Source organism: Sminthopsis crassicaudata, chromosome 4 (assembly GCF_048593235.1).
Source record: "Sminthopsis crassicaudata isolate SCR6 chromosome 4, ASM4859323v1, whole genome shotgun sequence".
Lineage (NCBI taxonomy): Eukaryota > Metazoa > Chordata > Mammalia > Dasyuromorphia > Dasyuridae > Sminthopsis > Sminthopsis crassicaudata.
Window position 1 is genome coordinate 355,144,393 of NC_133620.1, and position 26,521 is coordinate 355,170,913.

The 26,521-nt window shown below is 37.4% G+C and overlaps 1 protein-coding gene across 4 annotated transcripts; it reads left to right on the forward strand.

Moving 5' to 3' along the window:
- Positions 1 to 25,079, forward strand: RSAD1 (radical S-adenosyl methionine domain containing 1). Of its 4 annotated transcripts, none has more exons than XM_074261740.1 (10): positions 4 to 878; positions 1,632 to 1,701; positions 1,885 to 2,089; positions 2,781 to 3,146; positions 3,492 to 3,555; positions 3,633 to 3,780; positions 4,012 to 4,066; positions 9,649 to 9,740; positions 9,902 to 10,061; positions 23,208 to 25,079. In XM_074261740.1, exons 1-9 carry the CDS (start codon positions 746 to 748, stop codon positions 10,047 to 10,049), a joined length of 1,281 nt encoding a protein of 426 aa, XP_074117841.1. In that variant the 5' UTR covers positions 4 to 745; the 3' UTR covers positions 10,050 to 10,061; positions 23,208 to 25,079. The 4 variants fall into 4 exon arrangements, with proteins under 4 accessions (XP_074117843.1, XP_074117841.1, XP_074117840.1 ...); XM_074261739.1 differs by having other exon boundaries at positions 6 to 878; positions 9,637 to 9,740; positions 23,208 to 25,077; XM_074261741.1 differs by lacking the exon at positions 4 to 878 and adding an exon at positions 975 to 1,105 and having other exon boundaries at positions 1,568 to 1,701; positions 9,637 to 9,740; positions 23,208 to 25,076.
- Positions 25,080 to 26,521: the final 1,442 nt, after the last annotated feature.

Below are 26,521 nucleotides of genomic sequence, written 5' to 3' on the forward strand. Positions count from 1 at the left end.
TTATAATGTCGCTCTTTATGTCTAAATCATGAACCATTTCGACCTTATCTCGGTATACGGTGTTAGGTGTGGTTCTGTTCTTCGTTCTTTAAGAGGATTAACGACTGCAGAAAGATGATGTCCACAGGCAAGTAAATTGGATTTAAGTGAGGGAGGACTGGCAGAGTCAACAGGGTCGCTTTCTTCTCTGGCGACTTCTGGTTCCAGTGGCCAGATATAGACCAGGACGACTGGAGAAGGCCTCGGATGCAGTGGGAGACACTGGGGGATGATTTGGGTGAGATCTAAAAATTCTTCCTGCTTTAGACTAATCGTTCTAAATAGGCCCTAGTGTCCGGCAGGTGGCGCCCGCAGCCCGGACGTCTCCAGCCAGTCCAGGACAGGCTTTTTAAGGTTTCAGTCTGGTTAGGGACCCCAGGACCCTCGGAACTTCGCCGGATTCCACGGGCAGTTCCGCTCAGCATTCTGCCGCCTCCGTGCCCCCAGCAGGGCCCGGCTGGTTCCCAGGAGTGTTTGTACAGGGGAGGAAAGCGGGGCTGGTGGAGCTCGGCCTATCCCTTAGATAAGACAGGAGAGACATTTTGCCGTCTGCCGTCCAACTCCTGAGCCCCGGAGGGAGGCGCCGGGGAAGCCAGGCCGCCGGACGGCTGTGGGAGAAGAGCGGGATTCCGTGGCCAAGATCCGGACTTTCTGCAAAGCTGGCGCTTCCTGGCAGCCGGGCTCGCTTTAGGGCCGCAGCCACCCTATGCACCCAACGCGCGAGCAGGCGGAGCTGCGTTGCGGGACGCGGCCAAAGTCTCGGCGAGAGCCTGGGGCACCCGCGCGGCCCGGAACAGCCGCCACCGCCTGGGAGCCGGAGCGCCGCGCTCTACGTGCACGTGAGTAGAGGAACGCCAGCCCCAGCTCCAATCCCAGCCCTGAGCTGGCTCCGGCCCTCCCCTTCCCCCTTCTCCTCCCACTGCCACAACTGCTGTCACTGTCTTAGCCCCTTGCCCAGCAGTGTCTCAGCTCCAGATCCAGTCTCATGTTTGGACCGAACTATTTGCTCCAGTTTGGAAATTGGGAATCCTTTCCCTGAGCCCCTTGGGAGGGTGTCTGGCGACTTGTTTGTAAAAATACTTTACTATCTATATTTCCGTAGTATCGGTTTCCTTTATACTATACATTTTATTTTGTGATTTATTGCTCTCCTGACTTTTCAGTTTGCCTCAATCAAATCAACTACGGTTGTTCCTTAAAAGTGTATCTTTCTACTTCTCCATGGCTCCACTCACCATCTCTGTAATTTTCCAAACCAAAATGAAGGGACCTGGGCTAAAGAAGCTACTGCTTCTGGTCCCAAGGGAATATTAGGTTGGGAGAAGAGTAGGATTGAGTTTGGGGGGTGTTCAGATTGGGGCGGAGCTGTTTCTCACCTTTCCTTCCCTTCATGAACCCAAATCATAAACATTGAAAGACTGGGATGAGGAGGTAGTATTAGGAACCTAGCTGAGCCATGGAAGGGGCTGTCGTCTAAGGTCACCTGCCTCACTCAACCTCCCTCTTATTTTCTCTCTCTCTCTCTCAGTGGCCATACTGTGAAAAACGCTGCCACTATTGTAACTTTAATAAGTATATCCCTCGAATGCTAGACGAGGATGCCATGCAGAAATGCCTTGTGAAAGAGACAACTACACTGCTGAAACTCAGTGGGGTGCAACGGTAGGTTCCTTTTTGGAGACTTCCATGGGAGGTGAAGGGGATTGGCGATGATGGACCAATTCCTTGGCATTTATTAACAACCCCTGGGGGAGACAGACACTATGCCAAGTACAAGGAATACAAAGAGAGGAGACTTTCTGAGCACTTGCTTAAGTCTCCTATTATCCCCTTCTTCCTTTCTAGGATCGATTCTGTGTTCTTTGGTGGGGGAACACCAAGCCTGGCCAGCCCTCACACAGTGGCTTCAGTCCTGGAGGCTATTGCCCAGACCACCCACTTACCAGCCAAAGCTGAAGTTACCCTAGAGGCCAACCCTACCTCATCCCAGGCATCTAGGTTAACTGCCTTCCGAAGGGCAGGTATCAACAGACTATCCATTGGCATCCAGGTGACTCCTCTCTCCTTATACTTTAGAATTCCCAAATCCTTCTGCTCTGCCTCCCTTTCCTCCTTCCCCCTTCTAGGTCTTAGTCCAGGGTTAATTGGCTGATTGAGTCAGTTTAACCTTTTTGGTGTTGTGGAGTAGATTTTGGACCCCTTCTCAAAATAATGTTAAATGCATAAAATAACATAAGATTATTTTTAAAATAAGTTATGGAATGTAGTTATAGAAATTAGGTCTCAGACCTTGGGTTAAGAATTAAGAATTACTCTTAGGAGGTTTCATATTCCTCCTTTTTTTGAACACACACATACACACACACACACACACACATTGTCTCTCTGTCTCTGTCTCTGTCTCTGTCTCTCTCTGTCTCTGTCTCTGTCTGTCTCTCTGTTTCTCTCTGTCTCTGTCTCTCTGTCTCTCTCTCTCTTTCACACACACACACACACACACACACACACACACACACACACACACACACTCACTCACTTATACACACTATCCTTGTCATGCACATTGCTGATCTTTGCAAGATCTTTTCCAGAAGCTCTCTTCCTCTCCTCTTTCTCCTGCCTCCATATATGCTCACTCCTTCTCAAGACCAAATTTTGCCCTCTATCTCCTTGCCAAACCAGTCTACTCTGTCTCCTTTCCTCACAGTCTGTCCCTTTCCTTTCTCCTTTCCCTCTTTCAGTCCTTAGATAATAAAGAACTCCAGCTGCTAGGCAGGACACACTCAGTGTCAGAAGCCTTGAGAACCTTGGAAGAGGCACGACGTCTATATCCAGGCCGCACATCTGTGGATCTCATGTTTGGCCTCCCAGCGCAGCAGGTGGAACCTTGGCTCAGGCAGCTGCAGGAGCTACTTTCTCTCTGTGATGACCACGTCTCTCTGTACCAGCTGACCCTGGAGAGGGGCACTCTGCTGTTTGCCCAGGTCCAGCAAGGAACCCTCCCCTCCCCAGACCCAGAAGTTGCAGCTGAGATGTATCAGCATGGGCGGGAGATCCTGAGGAAGGCTGGCTTCCGCCAATATGAGGTTTCCAACTTTGCCAGAAACGTAAGCCTTTACTATGTAGTACAATATTGGATTTTTTTTTGGGGGGGAGAGGCTAACAGTTCTGATTGCAATGAAGGAATCTGGGTCATAGAAAGAGGAGGGGTAGAAAAGCTGGAGAAAAAGCAAATATTGGGTAGGCACTGGGGAGTTTGAGAAGGCATTGTGGCATCTACCTGGGAAGTTTCTAAGGATCCATTATATATTTCTTCTTTCTTGACTGGTTCAAGGATATTTATGTGAAGCAGCTTGAGTGGGGAACTTCCCAGGCTGGGCATTCATATCACTCAAGGGGAATGTGCCCTAAAGTTCTCTCCCCTTTGTACTAACTATCCCCTTTCTTTTCAGGAAGCTCTCAGCACCCATAACTGGACCTATTGGCAAGCTGGTCAATACATAGGTGTTGGGCCTGGTGAGTCCTAGGACCATGGGAAGGGCAAGATAGCAGAGCTAGGAGTAGGTTATATTAATAGTATTTCTCTGTTATAGGAGCCCATGGCCGATTTGTGCCCCAAGGAGATGGAAGGAGTCTCCGAGAAGCTCGAATCCAGACATTGGAACCTGACAATTGGATGAAGGAAGTTTCAGTGTTTGGGCATGGTACCCGGAAGCGAGTCTCCCTGAGTAAGCTGGAACTGTGAGTATATCTGGATGAAGCTGCCCTCTTCCATAGGATATTCCAGACATTATTATTGACTGTCCTCCCTTCTCAGTATTATTTCCTAAGGCGAATTACCACATATATGTTCCAGCACACCTAACATTTAATGAGTGTGTGGTCTGTGTGTGTGTGTATGAGGAGGAGGAGGACTCCTTTCCTCTGAATCCCTTGAGCATTGGGACAGCTCTGTTTGTATTTCTGTTTCAGATTAGAGGAGGTTTTGGCTCTGGGGTTGCGTACAGACACAGGAATCACTCACCAGGTAAAGTGATTGATGAGAACTATCTTTTCCATTTTGCTCTGCACCCATCTCAGCCACAATCTTCTCTGGTAGGGCAGAAATCATACATTGCTTACCATTTAGTCAATACATCATCACATAATGAATACCCTTCCCCACTGGGCTAAGTCTAGAGGTCTGTCTTGAGGGCAAGCTCTGGAGAAGGCTTTTGTGTATCACAGGGTCTTCCCCTTCTCCCTTTCAAGAAACTAAAGCAGTGAATAGAAGAAATCACAGTGGGAAGGAAGGAATTCTTCACAGGCCTAGTGTTTAAGCATGAGAACTGAGTTAGATGGGGAAGCAGCAAAAATGTCAGCTTAACTCTGAGTTAGCATCAAGCTGGTCTATGAAATGGGAGTGACATTTGCCATTAATTTTGTTCATTGGGCAGATATGTATTAAGTGCCCTTGAGGAACTACCAATTTAATAGAAGAGATTAAAAGCAGGCACATAAATAACTAATGCAAAGAATATGGCAGGTAGATAGAATAAATGGAAACCATTATTAAAGGATTTTATAAGAAATTACTTCCTGCTGAGTAAGCAGAGGTGGATTCATGGAAGACGACTTTTGAACTAGGCCCTGAAGGATATGTAGGATTTCAGTGGGTAAAAAGTAGGGGGAGGGAAATAAGGACATGTGGTAGAGAAGGCCTTTGAAGAAACTATGAGCAGAGGTAAGTTCAGGGAATGAGGAAAAGTTTGGCCAGACTGTAGGTATCATGAAATACAGCAGGGAAGAAGAGATTTGGGAGTCAGGTTGTAGAAAGCCTAGATTCCCAAATCTATTTTGCAATTGTAGATTGCCAAAAATGAATATTCTGACTTTTTTTTAAAAGGGGATTGAGGGGAGCCATTGAGAAGGTTTTTGTTTTGTTTTGTTTTTAGCATCTGTATCAAGACTAAGGCATCTGAAAGATTAAATTTCTATGGGAGTGTTGGCTATTGAAGTAATCCAGGCAAGAAATGATAAAGACCTAAACAAAATCATGGTAGTCATGGGAATGATGATAATTCCAGGCATTGGAATAATCTAGGCAAGAGATGTTAAAGACCTAAACGAAAGAATGGTAGTCATGGGAATGATGATAATTCCAGGCATGCTGTGGAGATCCATTTTGCAGGGGAAGAAGGAGATAAAAGGAAGGAAATATTTATTAAGCAATACCATGTGCTAGCTACTTTGCTAAGTGTTTTGCATGCATTATACTAAAACAACCCTGAGAAAAAGGTGCTGTTATTATCCTCATTTTACAGTTGAGGAAACTAAGGCAGACAAGTTATTTATTCTGGGTCATTCAGCTACTAAGTGTCTGAGGCTGTGTTTAAAATCAGATCTTCCTGACTTTAGATCCAGCACTCTCTTCACCACGCCACCTAGTGGTCTCTCAGATTTGAAGATGATCCTGAGGTTTTGAGTCTGGGAGATGTGGATATTTGTGATGATTATTATTGTTCTTCCTTGGTTCTGGAAGAGGACCAATGACATCATGAAGGTGACGTCTTGACTTGTGAGTGCATCAGATTTAAGTGAGATAGAGCTGCCCCATTCTCTCTTTTTTTCTTTCTTTCTTTTTTTTTTATTAAAACTTTATTTTCAAAAGATATGCATGAAAAATTTTCCACCATTGACTCTTGCAAAACCTTGTGTTCCAAATTTTCCCCTCCTTCCCCTCACCCCCTCCACTAGATGGCAAGTAATCCAATATATGTTAAACATGTTAAAATATATATTAAATCCAATATATATACATATTTATACAATTATCTTGCTGCACAAGAAAAATCAGATCAAAAAGGAAAAAAAATGAGAAAAAAACAAAGTGCAAGCAAACAATAACAAAAAAGAATGGAAATTCAATGTTGTGGTTCACACTCAGTTCCCACAATCTTCTCTCTGGGTGTAGATGTCAGCCCCATTCTCTCATCCACAGTCACTGAAGTCCAGTTTCAAGACAAAAGTTAAGACAAATAACAGTGGCTCAGAATGCAGTGGTTGACCTTGGCATATCTAAATATCAGGAACAGAAACAAGAAGTCCAGGAAAATGAAATATTAATAAGTTTGAATGTGAGGTTATCTTCTATATTCTGTTTGAACAACCGGCAAAAATTTGTTATCATGAATTCATAATATATGAAACACATTCTTATGACCACCTCTAACTCTGTGTTGGAGAGTAGGGAGATAAGCTAGTGAGGGTTATCTAAGCTTGGAGATTAGGAGGATTGTAATTGTGGAAGATCTAGGGTGACTCTGAGATCCAAAAAGAAGGAAAGCTACAACAATAAAGAAAGATTGAAGAAATAGGGAGAGGTCAGGGGCCTGGAAGTGACACCAGAAGGCTCAGTATTAGTAAGTGTGGGAAAGAAGTAAAGAGGGGAGTTGATAATCAGGATAGGAAATTTTAGGTTTCTAGTTATGGGGAGTGAATAAGTATTAAGTGAATGTGAGGCCTGAGATGTGGCTGTCCTGGTAGATAGATGACTTGACTCTTTCCCTTCCCTAATTTTCTATAATAATTTAGTTGCCAAGTCTTATGAATTCTTCACTCCCATCTATTCCTTCCATGTCTTTATCACTTTTCACCAAGGCTATTGTAACAGCCTCTAATTGGATGCCAGAATTCCAGTCTCTCCTTTCTCTAATATATTCTCCTCATAGCTGCCAAAATAATCTTTCTGAATCACACCTTATTCTTGTTATTCTCCTACTCAAGGACTTTTCAGGGACAACCTGTTAACTATAGGATAAAATAAAAACTCCTTCCTTGGCATTTAAAGCCCTTCATATTCTGTCCCCAGCTTATCTGCCTAGGTTTAGTGTACTGTGCTTCTTCCTGTACTTTGTATTCTATTCAAACTAGTCTATTTGCTGTTCCCCAAACTTGGTATTTTAGATTCTAACTCCATGCCTTTGCATAGATTTTATTGCATTGTATTGTGTATTTGTACATTCCTCTATCACACACTCTCTCTTGCCCACCACTTTTAGAATCCCTAGCTCCCTTCAGCTCATATGCTATGTCCTCTGGAAAGCCTTTTTTGATCTTTATAGTAGTTAGTTCTTTCTTCCTCTCCAGGTTATTTATATATTTACATATTATATCTCCTCCACAAGCACCACTCTTAAGGCATGTAATTTAGGGTTAGAAAGTCAGCCTTGAATAATTCCAGTAGACTTGGGATGGAAAATGCCATCCACATCTAGAAAGAGAACTATGGAAACTGAATGTGAATCAAGCATAGTATTCTCTTCCCCTTTTTTGTTTGTCTCTCATGATTTTTCCCCTTTTGGTCTGACTTTTCTTGCACAACATGACAAATATGGAAATATGTTTAAAAGGATTACATATATATAATCTATATCAGATTGCTTACTGTCTTAGGGAGAAGGAGATAAAGGAGGGAGGAAAAACAAATTTGGAGCACAAAATGTTTTTCTTTTTCTTTTATTTTTCTAAAGACTTGTAAAGATAAGATTTTTGTAAGACTTTGTATTCTAAATTTTTCTTCTTCCCTCCCTTACCCCTTCCCAGCAAGCAATCTGATATAGGTTAAATATGTGTAATTCTTTTAAAACATTTCCATATTTGTCATATTGTATAAGGAAAAATCAGATCAAGAGGGGGAAAGAAAACAAACAAAAAGATGAAAATATTATGCTTCAATCCATATTCAGTCTCCATACCTCTCTCTGTGGATGCTGATGGCATTTTCCATCCCTAGTCTATTGGAATTGCTTTGAATCACATTGTTAAGAAGAATCAAATCCATCACAGCCAACCATTGCATAATCTTGTTTTTACTGTGTACAATGCTCTCCCTCCTGATTCTGCTGACTTTACTCAGAATCAATAGATGTGGGTTTTTCCAAGCTTTTCTGAAATCAGCCTGGTCCTCATTTCTTAGAGAACAATAATATTCCATAACATTCATATCCCATAACTTATTCAACAGTTCTCAAACTGATGGGCATCCACTCGGTTTCCAGTTCCTTGTCACTATAAAAAGATCTTCCACAAACATTTTTGAACTTATTGGTCTTTCCCCTCTTTTTATTATCTCTTTGGGATATAGACCCAGTAATGAGACTGCTGCATCAAAGATTATGCAGTTTTTTAGTCCTTTGGGCATAGTTCCAAATTACTCTCCAGAATAGTTGGATCATTTCACAACTCCACCAACAATGCATTAATGTGGAACACAAAATCTTACAAACATGAATGTTGAAAACTATCTTTGCATGTATTTGGGTAAAGAAAATGCCATTGAAGAAAAAAAAAAAAAACCAAAAACAAAAACAGGAAGCTAGTCTTGAAGGCAGAAAGATAGGGGCTGAAATCATCTTAGTTACATCCTGGTTGTGTGATGGGTAAGTCACTTGACCTGTCAGTGCTTTCTGCAATCCTCCAAGACTATAATTTGTGGGAAGATACCTACCTGCATTGAAAGAGGGAATTGCCCCACTCAGGAATCTCTATACCAATGAAATCACAGATCTGGTCCCTATCTATTTTTGTTGTTCAGTTGCTTTTCAGTTGTGAAAACATTTGGGGTTTTCTTAGCAAAGATATTGAAGTGGTTTTCCATTTTCTTGCCTAGATCATTTGACAGAAGAGGTAACTGAGGCAAAGAGAATTAAGTAACTTGCCCAGGTTCACACAGCTATTTGAACTCAGAAAAAGAACTCTTCTTGACTGTAGACCCAGCTCTATTCACTGTGCTACTTAACTGCCCTGTCCCTATCTGTCCCCCTCCTCACTCACCCCTAAATAGTAAAAGAGTATCAGCTTTCTGAGAATGGGGACTTTGTTTTGTCTTGGTATTCCCAGTGTTATAATCCTGTACTTTATCTTATAGTTATTAAATATAGTATTAAGTGGCTTCTGGCAGATTAGATTAGATAGAAGAGATTGGCTTAACTGAGTTTTTAGAAGGGTCATCAGTTCAGATGTTGATGTTGGCTATGAACAGAATGCTAGAACTGGAGGAGAAACAGATTAAGACAGTAAGCATCACAGGCAACATGTGACACACTCCCCTTAATCCTTTCCAGAACCAGAATTCTTAGCACTGTACTCAAACATTTATTGAACTATGTGTTGTTATGCCATAGGTTAGGTATTGAGGGGCCTACAGAGCCAAAGAAGAAAATAAAACTGGATAACAATGGGAGATGGGGTGGAGAGGGAAACTGGATCAGATGTGGAAAGCCTGAAGGAAGGAGGAAATGTGGCTTGGAGGGTTACTCCCTAATCATTTGCAGATTCTTGGCTGATGAATGGTTGGAAGCAGAGGCAAGGTTTGCTCATCCTCAAACTGTACCTTGAGTTGCCCCATGCTTGAGTGAGACATCCACATGTAGCATACACATATACAGAATGAGATATAGTGTAGCTATTCCCAGAGGATCTATTCCAGGCCTTCTCCCTTGTGCAGCCTGATCTAATGCCCACACTTCAGCCTTTGGAAACAAGAGACTACAAGGTATCCAAGGGGGCGGAATTGAGGAGTGGGGTGGGATGCAACTCTGATTCTGCCCTTTCCAGCACTGGCTACAGTTTGAGCCCCATTTGTCTCTGTGGGATGTGTTTGGAGAAGCTGAGGAAGTGAGGGAGCTTCAGTCCCAAGGCCTGTTGCTGCTGGACCACAGGTGAGCTGGTGGGGCAAGAGGGAGGAGATGCGGAAGGGAGGATATTCCGGGATTGCAGGCTGGGAGAATCATTGTGGTTAGGCCACAGGGCTGGGGAAGCTGTTGGTTAAGGTAAGGAATGGGGGAGGGAGAATTGTTATCTCATCTCCTCTTTGTTCCAGAGGTCTTCGGTGTTCCTGGGAAGGGTTAGCTGTGCTGGATACTGTGCTGCTGAGACTCCTCCTCCAGCTCCAGAATGCCTTGGAAAACAGGCCTCCTCCCATGCTCAAGGTCACTGGAGAGAGGATTCCTGCTTCAGGCTTGAACTAGGTGACCTCTGAGGTACATACTTTTAAAACTCTGTGGTTCAGGGGCAGCTAGGTTGTGTACTGTTATAGAGTACCAGCCCTGGATTTAGGAGAACATATTCAAATCCAGCCTCAGACACTTGACACTATTTACATGACCCCAGGCAAGTGGTACCCAAGCCACAAGAAATCCTTTGCCCTTCTGAAGGGATAACTTGGTAGTACAGTGGATAGAGTGCTAGACCTGGAGTCAGGAAAACTGGAGTCAGCACTTCCTAGCTGTGTGAATCTGGGCAAGAAACTGAGACTCTGTCTCAGTTTCTTCAATTGCAAAATGGGAATAAGAATAGCACTTTCCTGCCAGGAATATAATGAAGATCAAATATTTCTAATGGCTTAGTGCAATGCCTAGCACATTAGCTCTTATTAAATGTTTATTCTCTTCCCTTTCTTTCTGTAATAAAATGTTCCCAGTATCACACCATACCAGAGATTATAATTGCCCATCCACCAAGGTAACACAAAGGCTGTCAGATCACTCTACCTATGGAAGATCTTTCATCATCCCTCTGCACACTAAATCTTAAGTACAATGTTCAGATGTGCTGGATACCTAAGGATTTTCCTTAGAAGGTACTGGAGAAACTCCCTGTGCCCAGGAATATCAGCAATTCAAGATGGTGTGAGATAGAGGAGCTCTTTAGCAGTGGGTGGTGAGGAGGAGGTCAGGCCTTGTGCTCTGAATTAAAATGTTGGAGGCAAACAGACATCACTGCCAACCCTTCTCGCTAGAGTTGGAAAGGAGAGGGAATATATAACTTACATTTTGTGTAGAGCTTTAGTTGGCAAAGATTTTCACATACACTTATTTTTCTTGGCTTCAGTTTTTGCTGATTCTCTTTAGTTTGTTTTTATTCTGAACTTACTGAACTCCAAATAAAATGAACGTTTCCACATACATTGTAGAACAGAAACACGATTATAAATGAAAAAAATCTCTGTATTATATATATATATCTTGCCTTTCTTCCCCTCTCCCTACTTAATAGTATTATATATTTTATTCCAATTACATGTGAAAATATTTTTCAACATTTATTTATTTATTTTTAAGTAATAGATTTTTATTGTCAAAATATATGCAAAAATAGTTTTCAACATTCACCCTTGCAAAATCTTGTGTTCTAAATTTTTCTCCCTCCCTTTCCCCTATCCCCTTCCCTGGACAGCAAGCAATCCTATATATGCTAAACATGTGCAATTCTTCTATTCATATTTTTACATTTGTCGTGCTGCACAAAAAAAAAAAAAAAAAAAATCAGTTCAAAAAGGAAAGAAAATGAGAAAGAAAAAAAAAGCAAGCAACCCAACCAAAAAAGTGAAATTACTACGCTGTGATCCACATTCAGTTCCCGTATCCCTCTTTCTGAATGCAGATAGCTCTCTCCATCCCAAGTCTATTGAAATTGGCCTGAATCACTTCATTATTGAAAAGACCCATGTTTATAAGAATTGATCATCATATAATCTTGTTACTGTACAATGTTCTCTTGGTTCTACTCACTCCACTCAGCATCAGTTCATATAAATCTCTCAGGCCTTTCTGAAATTATCATTCTTATCATTTCTTATACAGCAATAATATTCCATAACATTCATATAGCATAACTTATTCAGTTATTCCCCACCAATAGGTATCCACTCATCAGCATTCATTTTTATAAGATTTTGAATTCCAAAATTTTCTCTGTTCCTCTCTTCCTCTTCTTAAGATAGCAGGCAATCTGATATAGACCATACATGTGCAGTTATGATAAATATATTTCCACATTAATCACGTTGTGAAAGAAAAATCAGAACAAAATGGAAAAATCATGAGAAAGAAAAAGCAGAAAAAGGTGAAAATATTAAGCTTCAATCTGCATTTATATTCCATGTTTTTTTCACTGGAGGTAGATAGTATTTTCTATCTCAGATCTTTTGGAATTATCTTGAATCATTGTATTGCTGAGAATAGACAATAGCAAAGTCTATCATACTTAATTATTGTACAGTATTGATGTACACAATGTTCTCCTGATTCTGTTCAGTCCACTCAGCTATCAGTTCATATAAGTCTTTCCAGGTTTTTCTGCAGTCTGTCTGCTCAGCATTTCTTATAGAACAATAGTATTCCATTACATTTGTATACCATAATTGTTCAAACATCCCCCTACTGATGGGTATCCCCTCATTTTCTGTTGTTTTCCCTTTTTAATAATTTCTCTGGGATACAGACTGAATCAAAGAGTATGTACCGTTCAATTGCCCTTTGGGCATAGTTCCAAATTGTTTTCTAGAATGGTTGGATCCATTCATAAATCCACCAACAATGCATTATTGTTCAAATTTTCCTAAATCTTTTCCAATATTTATCATTTTTGTTTTCTGTCATATTAGTCACTCTGATAGTCGTGAGGTGTTTTAATCTGCATTTCTCTAATTAATAGTGATTTAGGACATTTTTTATATAACTATAGATATCTTTAATTTCTTTATCTAAAAAATGCCTGTATATATCCTTTGACCATTTAACATGTGGGGAATGACTTTTATTCTTATAAATTTGACTGGATTTTCTATATATTTGAGATATGAGGCCTTTATCAGAAACAATGGTATTAAAATTGTTTCTCAGCTTTCTTTTTATCTTGGTTACAATGGTTTTGTTTGTGCAAAACCTTTTTAAGTTAATGTAATTTAAATTATCCATTGTACATTTCATAAAGTTCTCTGTCTCTTGTTTGGTCCCGAATTTTTCCTTTCTCCATAGATCTGACAGTTAAATTACTCCTTGTTCTAATTTGCTTATGGTATCATCCTTTATATCTAAATCATGTACCCATTTTGACCTTATCTTGGTGTACAGTTGAGATGTTGGTCTGTATCTTGTTTCTGCTGTACTATTTTGCAGTTTTCCCAGCGGTTTTTGTCATATAATGAATTTTTATCCAAGAAGCTGTATTTATCAAACAGTAGATTACTATAATCATTTAATAGTATATTTTGTGGTTGTATTCCACTAGTTCATCACTTTTTTCTTAGCCAATATCAAATAAATTTGACAATTGCTTCTTTATATATATATCTATATCTATGTATGTGTTTTATATATAGTAGTTTTAGGTCTGGTATGGCTATGCTCTTTTTTTTCATTAATTATCTGGATATTCTTGACCTTTTCTTCTTCCAGATGAATTTTGTTATTTTTTTCTAGCTCTATAAAATAATTTTTGGTAGTTTGATTGATATGGCTCGGAATAAATAAATTAATTTAGGTAGAATGATCATTTTTTTATTCTAGATTGGCCTACCCATGAAAAATTGGTACTTTTCTATTTGTTTACATCTGACTTTGTGTGAAAAGTGTTTTATAATTGTGTTCTTACACATCCTGAGTTTGTCTTGGGAGGTAGATTACTAAGTATTTTATAAGGGCTACAGTTATTTTAAGTGGAATTTTTCTTTCTATCTCTTTCTACTGGACTTTGTGGATAATATTTTAAAATGTTGATGATTTATGCGGATTTATTTTATGATCTGCAACTTTGCTAAAGTTATTTATTCATTACTCCAAGTATTTTTTAAATTGATTTTCTAGGATTTTCTAAATATACTATCATATCATATGCAAAGAGTGATAGTTTAGTTTTCTCATTGTCTACCCTAATTCCTTCCTTTTCTTTTTCTTTCTTTATTGCTAAAGCTAATATATGTGAATACTACTGGTGATAATGGGTTTCCTTGTTTTACTTCTGATCTTAAATGAGAAAGCTTCTAGCTTATGTTCATTACAAATAATGCTTGCTATTTTTTTTTAATAAATACTAAACAATTTAAGGAAAACTCAATAGATGTCCATCAACTGGAGAATGGCTGAATAAGTTATGATTTTTTAAGGCAATGGAATATTATTTTTCTGTTCAAAATAATGATGAATAGGCTGATTTTAGAAAGGCCTGGAAAAATTTACATGAACTCACGCTGAATGAAACAAACAGAACCAGGAAAACATTGTACACAGAAACACAAGACTGTATTATGATCAACTATGACAGATTTGCTTCTTCTCAATGGTTCAATGATCCAAAGAACTCTCAAACTTTGGATGGAAAACACCATCTAAATCCAGAGAGAGAACTATGGAGACTGAATGTAAATCAACACATATTGTGTTCACTTTCCCCTCTCCCCCCTAACACACCCTTTTTCTTCTATTTTTTTCTCTTGTGGTTTTTCTCTTTTGTTCTGATTTTTCTCTCCCAACATGATTCATAAGGAAATATATTTTTTTTAAAGAATGTACATGTATAACCCCCCCCTCCAAAAAAGTTGTTTCTCATGTAGCTGGGAAAAATAAATTTTTTTAAAAGGAAAAAGGAAAACAATTACAATGTGCTCTAGTGTTTTTAATAGGAATGTGGCTATACTTTGTTTTTAAAAACTGTATTTTATATCTATTGATATAATCATGTGATTTTTCTTAATTTTGTTACTGATATGGTCATTTATACTAATAACTTTCCTGATATTAACATCTCTGCATAACTGGTATAAATACCACCTGTCATAGTGCATTACCCTGGTGATAAACTGCTATAATATTTTTACTTATATTTTTATTTAAAAAATTTGCATCATCATTCATTAGAGAAAATTGATCTATAATTTTTTCCCCTCTGTTTTGGCTTTTTCCTGATTTAGATATCAGCCTTATATTTGGGCTATAAAAGCATTTTGTAGGAGTCCTTCTTTGCCTACTTTTCCAAATAACTTTTCCAAATAACAAAGTATTGGAATTAGTTGTTCTTTAAATGTGTCTTAGAATTCATGGCCCTGAAGATTTTTCTTTTTTTGGTGGGGAGTGGGAAGGAGTTCATTTCTTTTTCTTTTTTTTCAATTTCTTTTTAAAATGCTTTTTCTTAAATAGTATTACTTGAATACTTTATTTCCTCTTTAGTTAATATGTGCAATTCATATTTTTGTAAATATTCATCCATTGCATTTAGATTGTCAGATTTTTTGGCATACAATTGGGCAAAATAGTTTTTTTTTTTAGTATGCAAATTCACTTTTATTTTTAATAAATGATAAATTATATGTATACCAAAATTGTTTTAAAATACATTTCTTTACAATTTATTATTATTATTATTATTATTATTATTATTATTATTATTATTATTATTTTATTTTTTATTTTTTTATTAATTTTTATAATTATAACATTTTTTTGACAGTACATAAGCATAGGTAATTTTTTTTTTTACAACATTATCCCTTGTACTCCCTTCTGTTTCAAATTTTTCCCCTCCTTCCCTCCACCTCCTCCCCTAGATGGCAGGCATTCCCGTACATATTAAATATCTTATAGTATATCCTAGGTACAATATATATGTGCAGAACCGAATTTTGTTGTTGTTGTTGCAAAGGAAGAATTGTATTCAGAAGATAAAAATAATCTGGGAAGAAAAACAAAAACAAAACAACAAACAAACAAAAGAATGCTCACAGTTTACACTCATTTTCCAGTGTTCCTTTTCTGGATGTAGCTGATTCTGTCCATCATTGATCAATTGGAATTGGATTAGCCCTTCTCTATATTGAAGATATCCTCATATAGTATCATTGTTGAAGTGTATAATGATCTCCTAATTCTGCTCGTTTCACTCAGCATCAGTTGATGTAAGTCTCTCCAAGCCTCTCTGTATTCCTCCTGTTGGTCATTTCTTACAGAACAATAATATTCCATAACATTCATATACCATAATTTACCCAACCATTCTCCAATTGATGGACATCCATTCATTTTCCAGTTTCTAGCCACTACAAAAAGGGCTGCCACAAACATTTTGGCACATATTTCCCTTCTTTAGTATTTGCTTGGGATATAAGCCCAGTAGTAGCACTGCTGGGTCAAAGGGTATGCACATTTTGATAACTTTTTGGGCATAATTCCAGATTGCTCTCCAGAATGGTTGGATTCTTTCACAACTCCACCAACAATGTATTAGTGTCCCAGTTTTCCCACAGCCTTTCCAACATTCATCGTTATTTGTTCCTGTCATCTTAGCCAATCTGACAGGTGTGTAGTGATATCTCAGAGTTGTCTTAATTTGCATTTCTCTGATCAATAGTGATTTGGAACACTCTTTCATATGAGTGGAAATAGTTTCAATTTCATCATCTGAAAATTGTCTGTTCATATCCTTTGACCATTTATCAATTGGAGAATGTCTTGATTTCTTATAAATTAGAGTCAATTCTCTGTATATTTTCAAGATGAGGCCTTTATCAGAACCTTTACCTGTAAAAATGTTTTCCCAATTTGTTACTTCCCTTCTAATCTTGTTTGCATTAGTTTTGTTTGTGCAGAAACTTTTTAATTTGATGTAATCAAAATTTTCTATTTTGTGATCAATCATGGTCTCTACTTCTCCCTTGGACACAAATTCCTTCCTCCTCCACAAGTCTGAGAGGTAAACTATCCTATGTTCCTCTAATTAATTTATGATTTCATTCTTTATGCCTAAATCTTGGACCCATTTTGATCTTATCTTAGTATGTGGTATTAAATGTGGGTCCATGCCTAGTTTCTTCCATACTAACTTCCAGTTTTCCCAGCAGTTTTTGTCAAATAATGAATTCTTATCCCAAAATTTGGGATCTTTGGGTTTGTCAAGCACTAGATTGCTATTTTTATTCACTATCTTGCCCTGTGAACCTAACCTATGCCACTGATCAACTAGTCTATTTCTTAGCCAATACCAAATGGTTTTGGTGACTGTTGCTTTATAATATAGTTCTAGATCAGGTACAGCTAGACAACCTTAATTTTTTTTTTCATTACTTCCCTTGAAATTCTCGACCTTTTGTTGTTCCATATGAATTCTGTTGTTATTTTTTCTAGGTCATTAAAATAGTTTCTTGGGAGTCTGATTGGTATAGCACTAAATAAATAGATTAGTTTAGGGAGTATTGTCATCTTGATTATATTCGCTCGGCCTATCCAAGAGCACTGAATGTCTTTCCAATTATTTAAATCTGACTTTATTTTTGTGGCAAGTGTTTCATAATTTTGCTCATATAATTCCTGACTTTCCTTTGGTAGATATATTCCCAAATATTTTATACTATCGACCATTATTTTGAATGGAATTTCTCTTTGTATCTCTTGCTCTTGGATTGGGTTGGTAATGTATAAAAATCCTGAGGATTTATGTGGATTTATTTTGTATCCTGCGACTTTGCTAAAATTCTGAATTATTTCTAATAGCTTTTTAGCAGAGTCTTTGGGGTTCTCTAAGTATACCATCATGTCATCTGCGAAAAGTGACAATTTGATTTCTTCATTTCCTACTCTAATTCCTTGGATCTCTTTCTCGGCTCTTATTGCCAAGGCTAGAGTTTCTAGTACTATATTGAATAGTAATGGTGATAGTGGGCAACCTTGTTTCACTCCTGATCTTACAGGGAAAGGTTCTAGTTTATCACCATTACATATGATGTTTACTGAAGGTTTTAAATATATGCTCCTTATTATTTTAAGGAATAGTCCATTTATTCCTATACTCTCAAGCGTTTTTAGTAGGAATGGATGTTGGATTTTATCAAATGCCTTTTCTGCATCTATTGAGATGATCATATGGTTTTTATTAATTTGATTATTAATATGGTCAATTATACTAATAGTTTTCCTAATATTAAACCAGCCCTGCATTCCTGGTATAAATCCCACTTGGTCATAGTGTATTATCCTGGGGATGATTTTCTGAAGTCTATTTGCTAATATCTTATTTAAGATTTTAGCATCAATATTCATTAAGGAAATTGGTCTATAGTTTTCTTTCTCAGTTTTCGATCTACCTGGTTTAGGTATCAGTACCATGTCTGTGTCATAGAAGGAATTTGGTAGGACTCCTTCAATCCCTATTTTTTCAAATAGTTTACATAGCATTGGAGTTAGTTGTTCTTTAAATGTTTGGTAGAATTCACCTGTAAATCCATCTGGTCCTGGGGACTTTTTCTTAGGAAGTTGGTTAATAGCTTGGTCTATTTCTTTTTCTGAGATGGGACTATTTAGACTACTTACTTCTTCCTCTGTTAATCTGGGCAAGCTATATTTTTGAAGGTATTCTTCCATTTCATTTAAGTTATCGAATTTATCGGCATAAAGTTGAGCAAAATAGCTCCTAACTATTGTTCTAATTTCCTCTTCATTAGCGGTGAGTTCACCCTTTTCATTTTCAAGACTAACAATTGGGCAAAATAGTTTTTAACAATTGTCTTAATTTTCTCTTCACTACTAGTGAATTCACCCTTTCACCATTTTCATTTTTTATATTGGTAATTTGGTTTTCTTCTTTTTTAAATCAAATTAACCAAAGATTTATCATTTTTTAAAAATAAAATCAGCTCTTAATTTTATTAGTTCAATAGTTTTTTTTTCTTTCAATTTTACTAATCTTTCCTTTGATTTTAAGAATACCTAATTTGGTGTTTAATCGGGGATTTTAAAATTGTTTTTCTTCTAGCTTTTTAGTTGCACTCCCAATTCATTGATCTGCTCTTTCTCTATTTTATTCATGTAAGCAATGAGATATAAAATTTCCTCCAGGAACTGCCTTGGTTACATGCTATACATTTTAGTATGTTGTGTCATTGTTGTCATTCTCTTTGATAAAGTTATTGTTTCTGTGATTTTATATTTTACCAGTTACTCATTTTTTAGGGTTAGATTATTTAGTTTGCTATTAATTTTTAGTCTGTGTTTCTATCATCATTTATTACATGTAATTTTTATTGTGTCATGATCTGAAAAGAATGCATTTGATATTTTTGTCTTTCTGAATTTGATAGAGATTTTTAATGTTCAATTTTTGTGCAGGTGTCATGTACCATTGAGAAAAAGGTATATTCCTTTCAATTTTCTCCAGAGGACTAATATATCTAACTTTTCTTTTTCCCCCACGGCATTTGGAGTTAAGTGACTTACCCAGGGTCACACAGCTAGGAAGTGCTAAGTGTCTGAAGTCAAATTTGAACTCAGATTCTCTTGATGTCAGAGCTGGTGCTCTATTCACTGCGCCACCTAGCTGCCCCCATATCTAACTTTTCTAAAATTCTATTTATCTCCTTAACTTCTTTCTTATTTGTTTTGAGGTTAGATTTAGGTTGAGGTCCCCCACTGGTATAGTTTTGATGTCTATTTCTTCCTGTAACTCACTTAACTTCTCTAAGAATTGAGATGCTATATCACTTGATGCATATATGTTTGGTATTGATACTACTTTATTGTCTGTAGTAATTTTTTAGCAAAATTTAATTTTCTTTATCTTTTAAATTAGTTCTGTTTTTGCTTTTTGCTTTGTCTGAGATCAGGATTGCTACCCTTGCTTTTTTATTTTATTTTATTTTATTTTATTTTACACTTAAAATATTCTGCCCTGGCCTTTTATCTGTGTGTATATCTCTACTTCAGATGTGTTTCTTGTAGACGACATACTGTAGTATTCTGACTTTTATACTTCTGTTTTATGGGAGAGTTTATGCACATTCACATTCACAATTATAACTAACTGTGGATTTTCCTCTTTTCTATTTTTTCCTCATATTTTTCTCTCTCCTTTCATTCTGTCTTTCCTCACTTGTGTTTTATGTCTAACCACTCCCTCCCTTCTGCCCTCCCTTCTATCCATTCACCTTCCCTTTTTTTTCCCTTTTCCCTCCTATTTCCTTATAAGGTAAGATAAATTTCTATACTCAACTGAATGTGTATATTATTTTATCTTTGAGCCAATATTGATGAGAATAAAGTTCAAACAATGTTAACCCCTTCCTTCTCTCTCCTATAATAATCTTTTCATGCCTCCTCATGTGATATAATCTGCTCCATTTTGTCCCCCTTTTCTCTTCTCCTAGTATAATCCTTTTTCCCCCTTTAATTTTTTTAAATCATGAAATCAAAGTCACTTTATATCCTCAGCCTCTAAATATATGCCTTATAATTGCCATAATAGAGATACAGTTCTTAAGAGATACAAATATCATCTTCTGATCTGGGGATGTAAACAATGTAACCTTGTTGAAAAATATGGTTTTTTTTTCCTCTTTTTGTGCTTCTCTTGAGTCTCGTATTTGAAGATCAGATTTTCTGTTAAACTCTGGTCTTTTCATCAGGAAAGTTCAAATCTCCCCTATTTCACTGAATGTTCATCTTTTCCCCTGAAAGAGTATACTTAATTTTACTGGATAGTTAATTCTTGATTGAAATCCATGCTCATTTGCCTTCCCCAGGATCATATTCCAAACCCTCCACTCCTTCAATGTAGAAGCTGCTGGGTCTTGTGTACTCCTGACTGTGATATTTAAATTGTTTCTTTGTGACTGTTTCCATTATTTTCCCTTTGACCTGATAATTCTGGAATTTGGCTATAATATTCCTTTGGAGTTTTCATTTGGGATCTCTTTCAGGAGGATATTAACAAATTCTCTTAATAATTATTTTAACTGCTACTTTTAAGCTATCAGGACAGTTTTCCTTGATAATTTCTTGAAAGATGCTATGCAGGCTCTTTTTTTTTTTTTTTGATCGTGGCTTTTAGGTAGCCCAGTAATTCTTAAGTTACCTCTCTTGCATCTGTTTTCCAAATCAGTTGTTTTTCCAATGATATATTTTACATTTTCATCTATTTTTTCATTATTTTGATATTGTTTAGCTGATTTTTAATGTCTCATAGAATCATTAGCTTCCATTTGTCCAATTCAAATTTTTAAGAAACTTTTTTTTTTGTTTTTTTTTCCATTTAACTTTTGTACCTCCTTTTCCATTTGGCAAATTCTATTTTTAAGGAGTTGTTTTCTTCAGTGGATTTTCCCCCCACATTTGGCCAATTGTATTTTTTTTAAGAAATTGTTTTCTTCAGTCAATTTTTGTCCTTCCTTTTCCAAGCTATTGACTTTTCCCTGCATGACTATTATTTCTTTCCCAAATTTTTCTTCTCTCTTATTTGATTTTAAAAATCCTTTTTGAGCTCTTCTAAGAAGACTTTTTGGGCTTGTGTTCGATTCATATTCCTCCATAAGGCTTCCCCTGTGGGCATTTTGATAGTGTCCTCTTCTGTGTTTATGTTTTGAGCTTCCCTGAAGCTATATTAGCTTTCAACAGTCAGGGCTCTTTTCTGAGTTTTGCTTATTTTTCATCCTATTTCATGACTTTTAAAGTTCAGCTCTGTTCTTGGAATACAAGGGACATTGTGCCAAACTTCTTGTGCTGGGATGAGGGATTTGGCCACTGCCTTCCTATGCTAAGACCTCTGGGGCTTGCAGCTTGCTCACTGTGCTGAGGTGGCCCAGCCTAGTTGCACCTGTTGTGCTAAGGATCTGGAGTTGGCAATTTGCCTTCTTCAGTGAGGCTGAAAGTCTCACAGCTGGCCTGCTGTGCCAGTGGCCAGTTGAGCCAGATTCAACAGGCGTCTGTTGCTAATGTGTGCTAAGAGCCTCTTGCTGGTTTTCTTGGACACTATATGTGATGGGCTGTACTCTCCTTTTATCCAAATGAGACAGAGTTTTCCTGAAGTCTTCTAAGTTATCTTAAGCTGGCACTCCATCTTTTTGTGAATTCTGTTATTCTAGAATCTATTTGGAGGCTTTATTTAACATTGTTTATGAAGGAAACCTCAGGCAATTTCCTGACTTCTCTCCACCATCTTGGCTCTGCCTAAATTTCCCTCTTGCCTTTCTTTTAAAATGTATAATAAATTCAATATTTAACTGTCAAAGTTGTCCTGCTCATCTGTTTCTTTTCATCTTTTACTATGCATTCTAAATGTCAGTGACCCTCTTTTCCTTCTTATTTTTAGCAATCTGACCAATATTATTTTCCTTTCATCTTCCCACTCCCATATTGCAAAAAAGAAAAACAAAACTGTTGTAACAAATATGAATACCTAAAATAAATTCCCACATTGGCCATGTCTGAAAGTATATTAAATTCTCGCATTTGGTACTCATAACAGCCCTGAGATGTAGGTTGATACTATTATTATCTCCATTTTATAGCTGAAGAAATTGAGACTTATTGAGGTTAACCAGCAAATAAGTACCTCTTTAAATCCCCTAGTTACCTTCAAGTCTTGGTTCAAATGCCTTGTATGGTGACATATACCTGCAATTCCTAGGGAGCCTGAGACTGGTGGATCCCCTGAGCTCTGGAGTTTTGAGCCAGAGTAAAGCTAAAATTGACCCACACTTGAGAGAGGGAGTTGGAAGGAATAGAGGGTAGAATCGAAATAGTAGACAGCAATGGCCTAGATCAGAAATGGAATGGGTCAAAACTCTTGAGATGATTAGCAGTGGAATCAAGCCAGCAAATGAACAGTGTACTTCCAATCTAAGTAAAAGAGGGAGACCAATTCCCCTCTATCAAAAAATGATTTAGATCAAATGCTACCATTTGAATGGCCTTTTTTTGATCTATACAGCTGCTATAACTTTCCTTCCAAATAACTGTCTTAATTTTTTTTGGCGGGGGTGCTTAGGCAGTTGAGGTTAAGTGACTTTCCCAGGACCTCACAGTTAGGAAGTGTTAAATGTCTGAGGTCAAATTTGAACTTGGGTCCTCCTGATTTCAGGGATGGTGCTCTACTCACTGTGTCACCTAACTGTATTCATTTTGATAAATAATAGATTTCAGAAACACTAGCCAACACTACCCTCCACATCCCCACACATATAGCCTGTGTGTGAAGGCTGATTGGGGGTTGTGTGTGACTACTTGAAAATCACATCAACCTTCAGTCCTTTCTCACTGTTGGTAGCTCATTTCTTTTTTTATTTCTCTATCTGGGTTCTAAGATAATCAAGGATTATGTTTTGACATTTTCTCAGAAATAAATAGAAATGCAGAATTTTTTCCAATTAATTCAGATCCCTAGATTATAAATAAATGAAAGAAACCTCTTCTTCTCTAAGCTTTTCTTCTCTTCCATTCTCAAACCTCCTAGTCTCATAGATATAAATATCAATATTCTTGCTCATATGACTTACTGAGTAAAAAATAATAAAACAAAGATGAATAATTATTTATAAAGTATCACAGCAAGAAAAATTCACAGTCACCATTTTTGTTCTCCAAAAACAGGGTGAAGAGATGTGAACTGGAATGTTTTCACCAATGTGACCTCAACTCTAGAAACACAATTCTCTCAGGATGGCGATCCAAGTCACCCAGGAATTCTCTACCCACTGTCTCTTCATAAGCTAAAAATTAAATTAAGTTTTCTAAAAATATTTGCCTCTTAGGAAAGAAGTTCTGTTAGTTCCTTCTGTCTATCTGTTTGTTTCTCTCTCACACACACACACAAATCTCTCACCAAGACAATTAATCCACTCTGGGTAAAACTGATTCTTTCTCCGAGATACTGTCTCCTTTATTCCTGGATTTATACATGTCTCCTCCAATAGATTGTAAACTTTGGGAAAGTATTGTATTCCCATTGCCAAGCACAAGAGCTGACACAAAGAGGTTGCTTAATACATATTTGTTGCCTGAATGAAATAGCTAGGTAGCATTCCAACACCAGTATTTCTGACATCATCTTTCCACTAAGCAATGCTGCCTTTCATAAAAGTTTTATTTTGTTTTTTTTTCCCCAATAGGGAGACAGATAAAGGGAATGGTATGACAATTATAAAAACCTTATCTTTTTCTACTTATCCCCAGAACGTATGATGTAGTAGAATGCTGACATTTCTAAGTTTACAAGTGTTTTATTTACATTTATCTCATTTAATCCTTACAACAACACTGTGAAATAGGTGTGAATTATTATCCCTGTTTTACAGATGAGGAAACTGAGGCTGGTAGAGGTTAAATCATTTGATTAGTGACACAGCTAGTATTTGAGGTAGAACTTGATCTAAGTTCTTGCTGAGCCCAAAGTTCTCTCCACTATTCCATGCTACTTTTTATAAAGGCTTTTTGCCATCAGGGAGGCATAATTGGAATGGTAATTCATAATCCTTATCTATCCTTTTTTATTTATCTACAAAGCAGGTGACTTGGCAATTTTTGTTTTAATCACAAGGTCACCATCTTGACCCTGGCAATTTGCCTTGGAGGTTCTTTCTGGATTTCAAATTTCCTAGTTGAAGGGAAAATGGATTATTAGGTTGGGGTATCAAAGCCAGGTGTCTTAAATTTAAGTCAGCCTCAAGATAAGGCAACCCTGAGGGTGGATACACCCAACTTTGTTTCCCCACATGCACTAATTTCAGAGCCCTGAGTCCCATGGGTAGAATGTGGACCCAAGGCCCATGTCATCATTGTATCTTTTCTCTGACTAGCCATCTTTGGATCTTGACAAATAAATGAAGGTCAGGCAGTGAGCAAATGCTGCCATCAGATACATTAGATATGCTCTGAGATTATTCTTGCCATCCCTACTCGGGTTCCTTCCAACTGCCAAGACTCGTGCCACCTGAGACATGCTGCTGGCTAGCCTCCCTGTTTGGCCTGAGGGAGAACAGCTTCCTTCCTTCAGAAGGTCAAGGGGCACTGGGCCAGAATTAGGGCCAGAGCACTAGCTCGGGAAATCCCACACTCTGTGTCATATGTGGGTCCTGCCTTTTCCCCTCTACTGTCATTTCTCCAACACCTAGCACTTCTACTGGAAGAAGTAGAGGGTCAGGGTTGGAAAGAGGAGGATTAAATTTGTGTCAGGGTCACCAATTTTTCCTTTTCAGGTTTCCCTGATCCTCTCGTCCCAGGGATTCTCACTGCCACACAATGGATATACATAAGAGGATGCCTACCTCACATTTCTGTCAGTAAATCATTTTTTGAAATAGATTTTTTTCACTCTTTTGTTTTTGCATTACCTAGATTTCTCTCTGTATCCCTCCTTCCAGAGAATCATGCCAAGTAACTAAGAGCTTTTAAAATAAAAGTTTTTAATGGACAAACACCTATTTTCTTTCCCTCTGCAGCTCATCTCACTCTATCAATTTAAGAGAAAAATAAACTAACCTGTATAACAAGTATGTGTAGTCAAACACAAACAATCCTTCATGTCCAGAAAAGTCTGCCTCATTCCACACCTGAGTTAGTCACCGCTCTCTCAGGAAGTGGGTAGCACAGCTTCATTATCTCTTCCCTGGAGTTGTGGTTGCTGATTGCAATGATCAGAATTCTCAAGTCTTTCAAAGTCATTTGTCTTTATCATGTTTTTGTTATTATGTAATTTGTTCACCTGGTTCTATTTATTTTACTCTGCATTTAGTTCATAAAAATCTTCCTAAGTTTCTTTGAAATTATTACTTTCTTAGAGCACAGTAATGCTATTTTGCATCCAATATACCATAATTTGTTCAACCTTTTTGCAATTGATAAGCATCCATTTAGTTTCCAATTCTTTGTCACCACAAAAGAGATGCTGCTAGAAATATCCATATACATATGGCTCCTTTCTCTCTCTCTTTTTTTTTTTTTTGATCTTTTGGGGAGGATAGGCCTAGTACTAGTGTCATACAATATGCACAGTTTAGTAAATAATAAAGTATTTTTTAAAAATAAAAATAAAAAAGAGGAAGACAAATCAACAAACACTTATTGAGCCATTCTATGGGATGTGTTCTATGGAATACATAGCTCTAGGGATATAAAGAAAGGTACAAACCTTCCCTGCCTCGAAGGAGTTCACATTCTAACAGGAAAGGCAATATGAAAATAACTGCAAATATTAAATAAATACAATGTAATTGGAAGGTAATTTCAAAAGAAAAGCACTGGCTGGGAGGAAGTTGGGGGATAGTGGTGGGAAAGCATCAAGAAAGACCTCTTGCAGGAATTAAGCCAAAAAAAATCAGTAAAAAAATTTTTAAAAGATCACATATAATGTTCTATACTCATAGCCCCCCTAGGGATAATCTCTTTTATTTAGGGTATGTGTGTGTCTTCTACTTCTTCTTTGGGACCAATGTAGCAGCTAAATTGTTTTATAATTAGCCAAGACTCCTATGGTGCAGGTAAAGTCAGTTCATTAACTCCATTTTACAAATGACAAAATAATTCGTAGTGGTCTTCTGACTCCCAAGTATAATGTTCTTCCTACTAAACTAGTGGTTTCCAATTTTTTTTAAAATAAGGACCCCTACATGATACTATTAATGTTTGTGAACTGAGAAAATACATGAATTGAGGAAATAGGTTCCTTATATACATACATACATAAACATATGCATATAATTATAGAATTACAGTTTTAAAATGCTTATATTGGTAAGATCTTTGCTAATTTCAAAGTGCTTTCATCTACTGGTCTTATTTGATTCCCCTCAAACTAGGAGATAGGCAGGGCATTTTGACCTGCCCTTGATCACACATAGAATAATAAATAACATAAAGGCATGTAAATCTGTCTTCTGACAGTAATTCCAGTGATTTTTTTTTCTTTA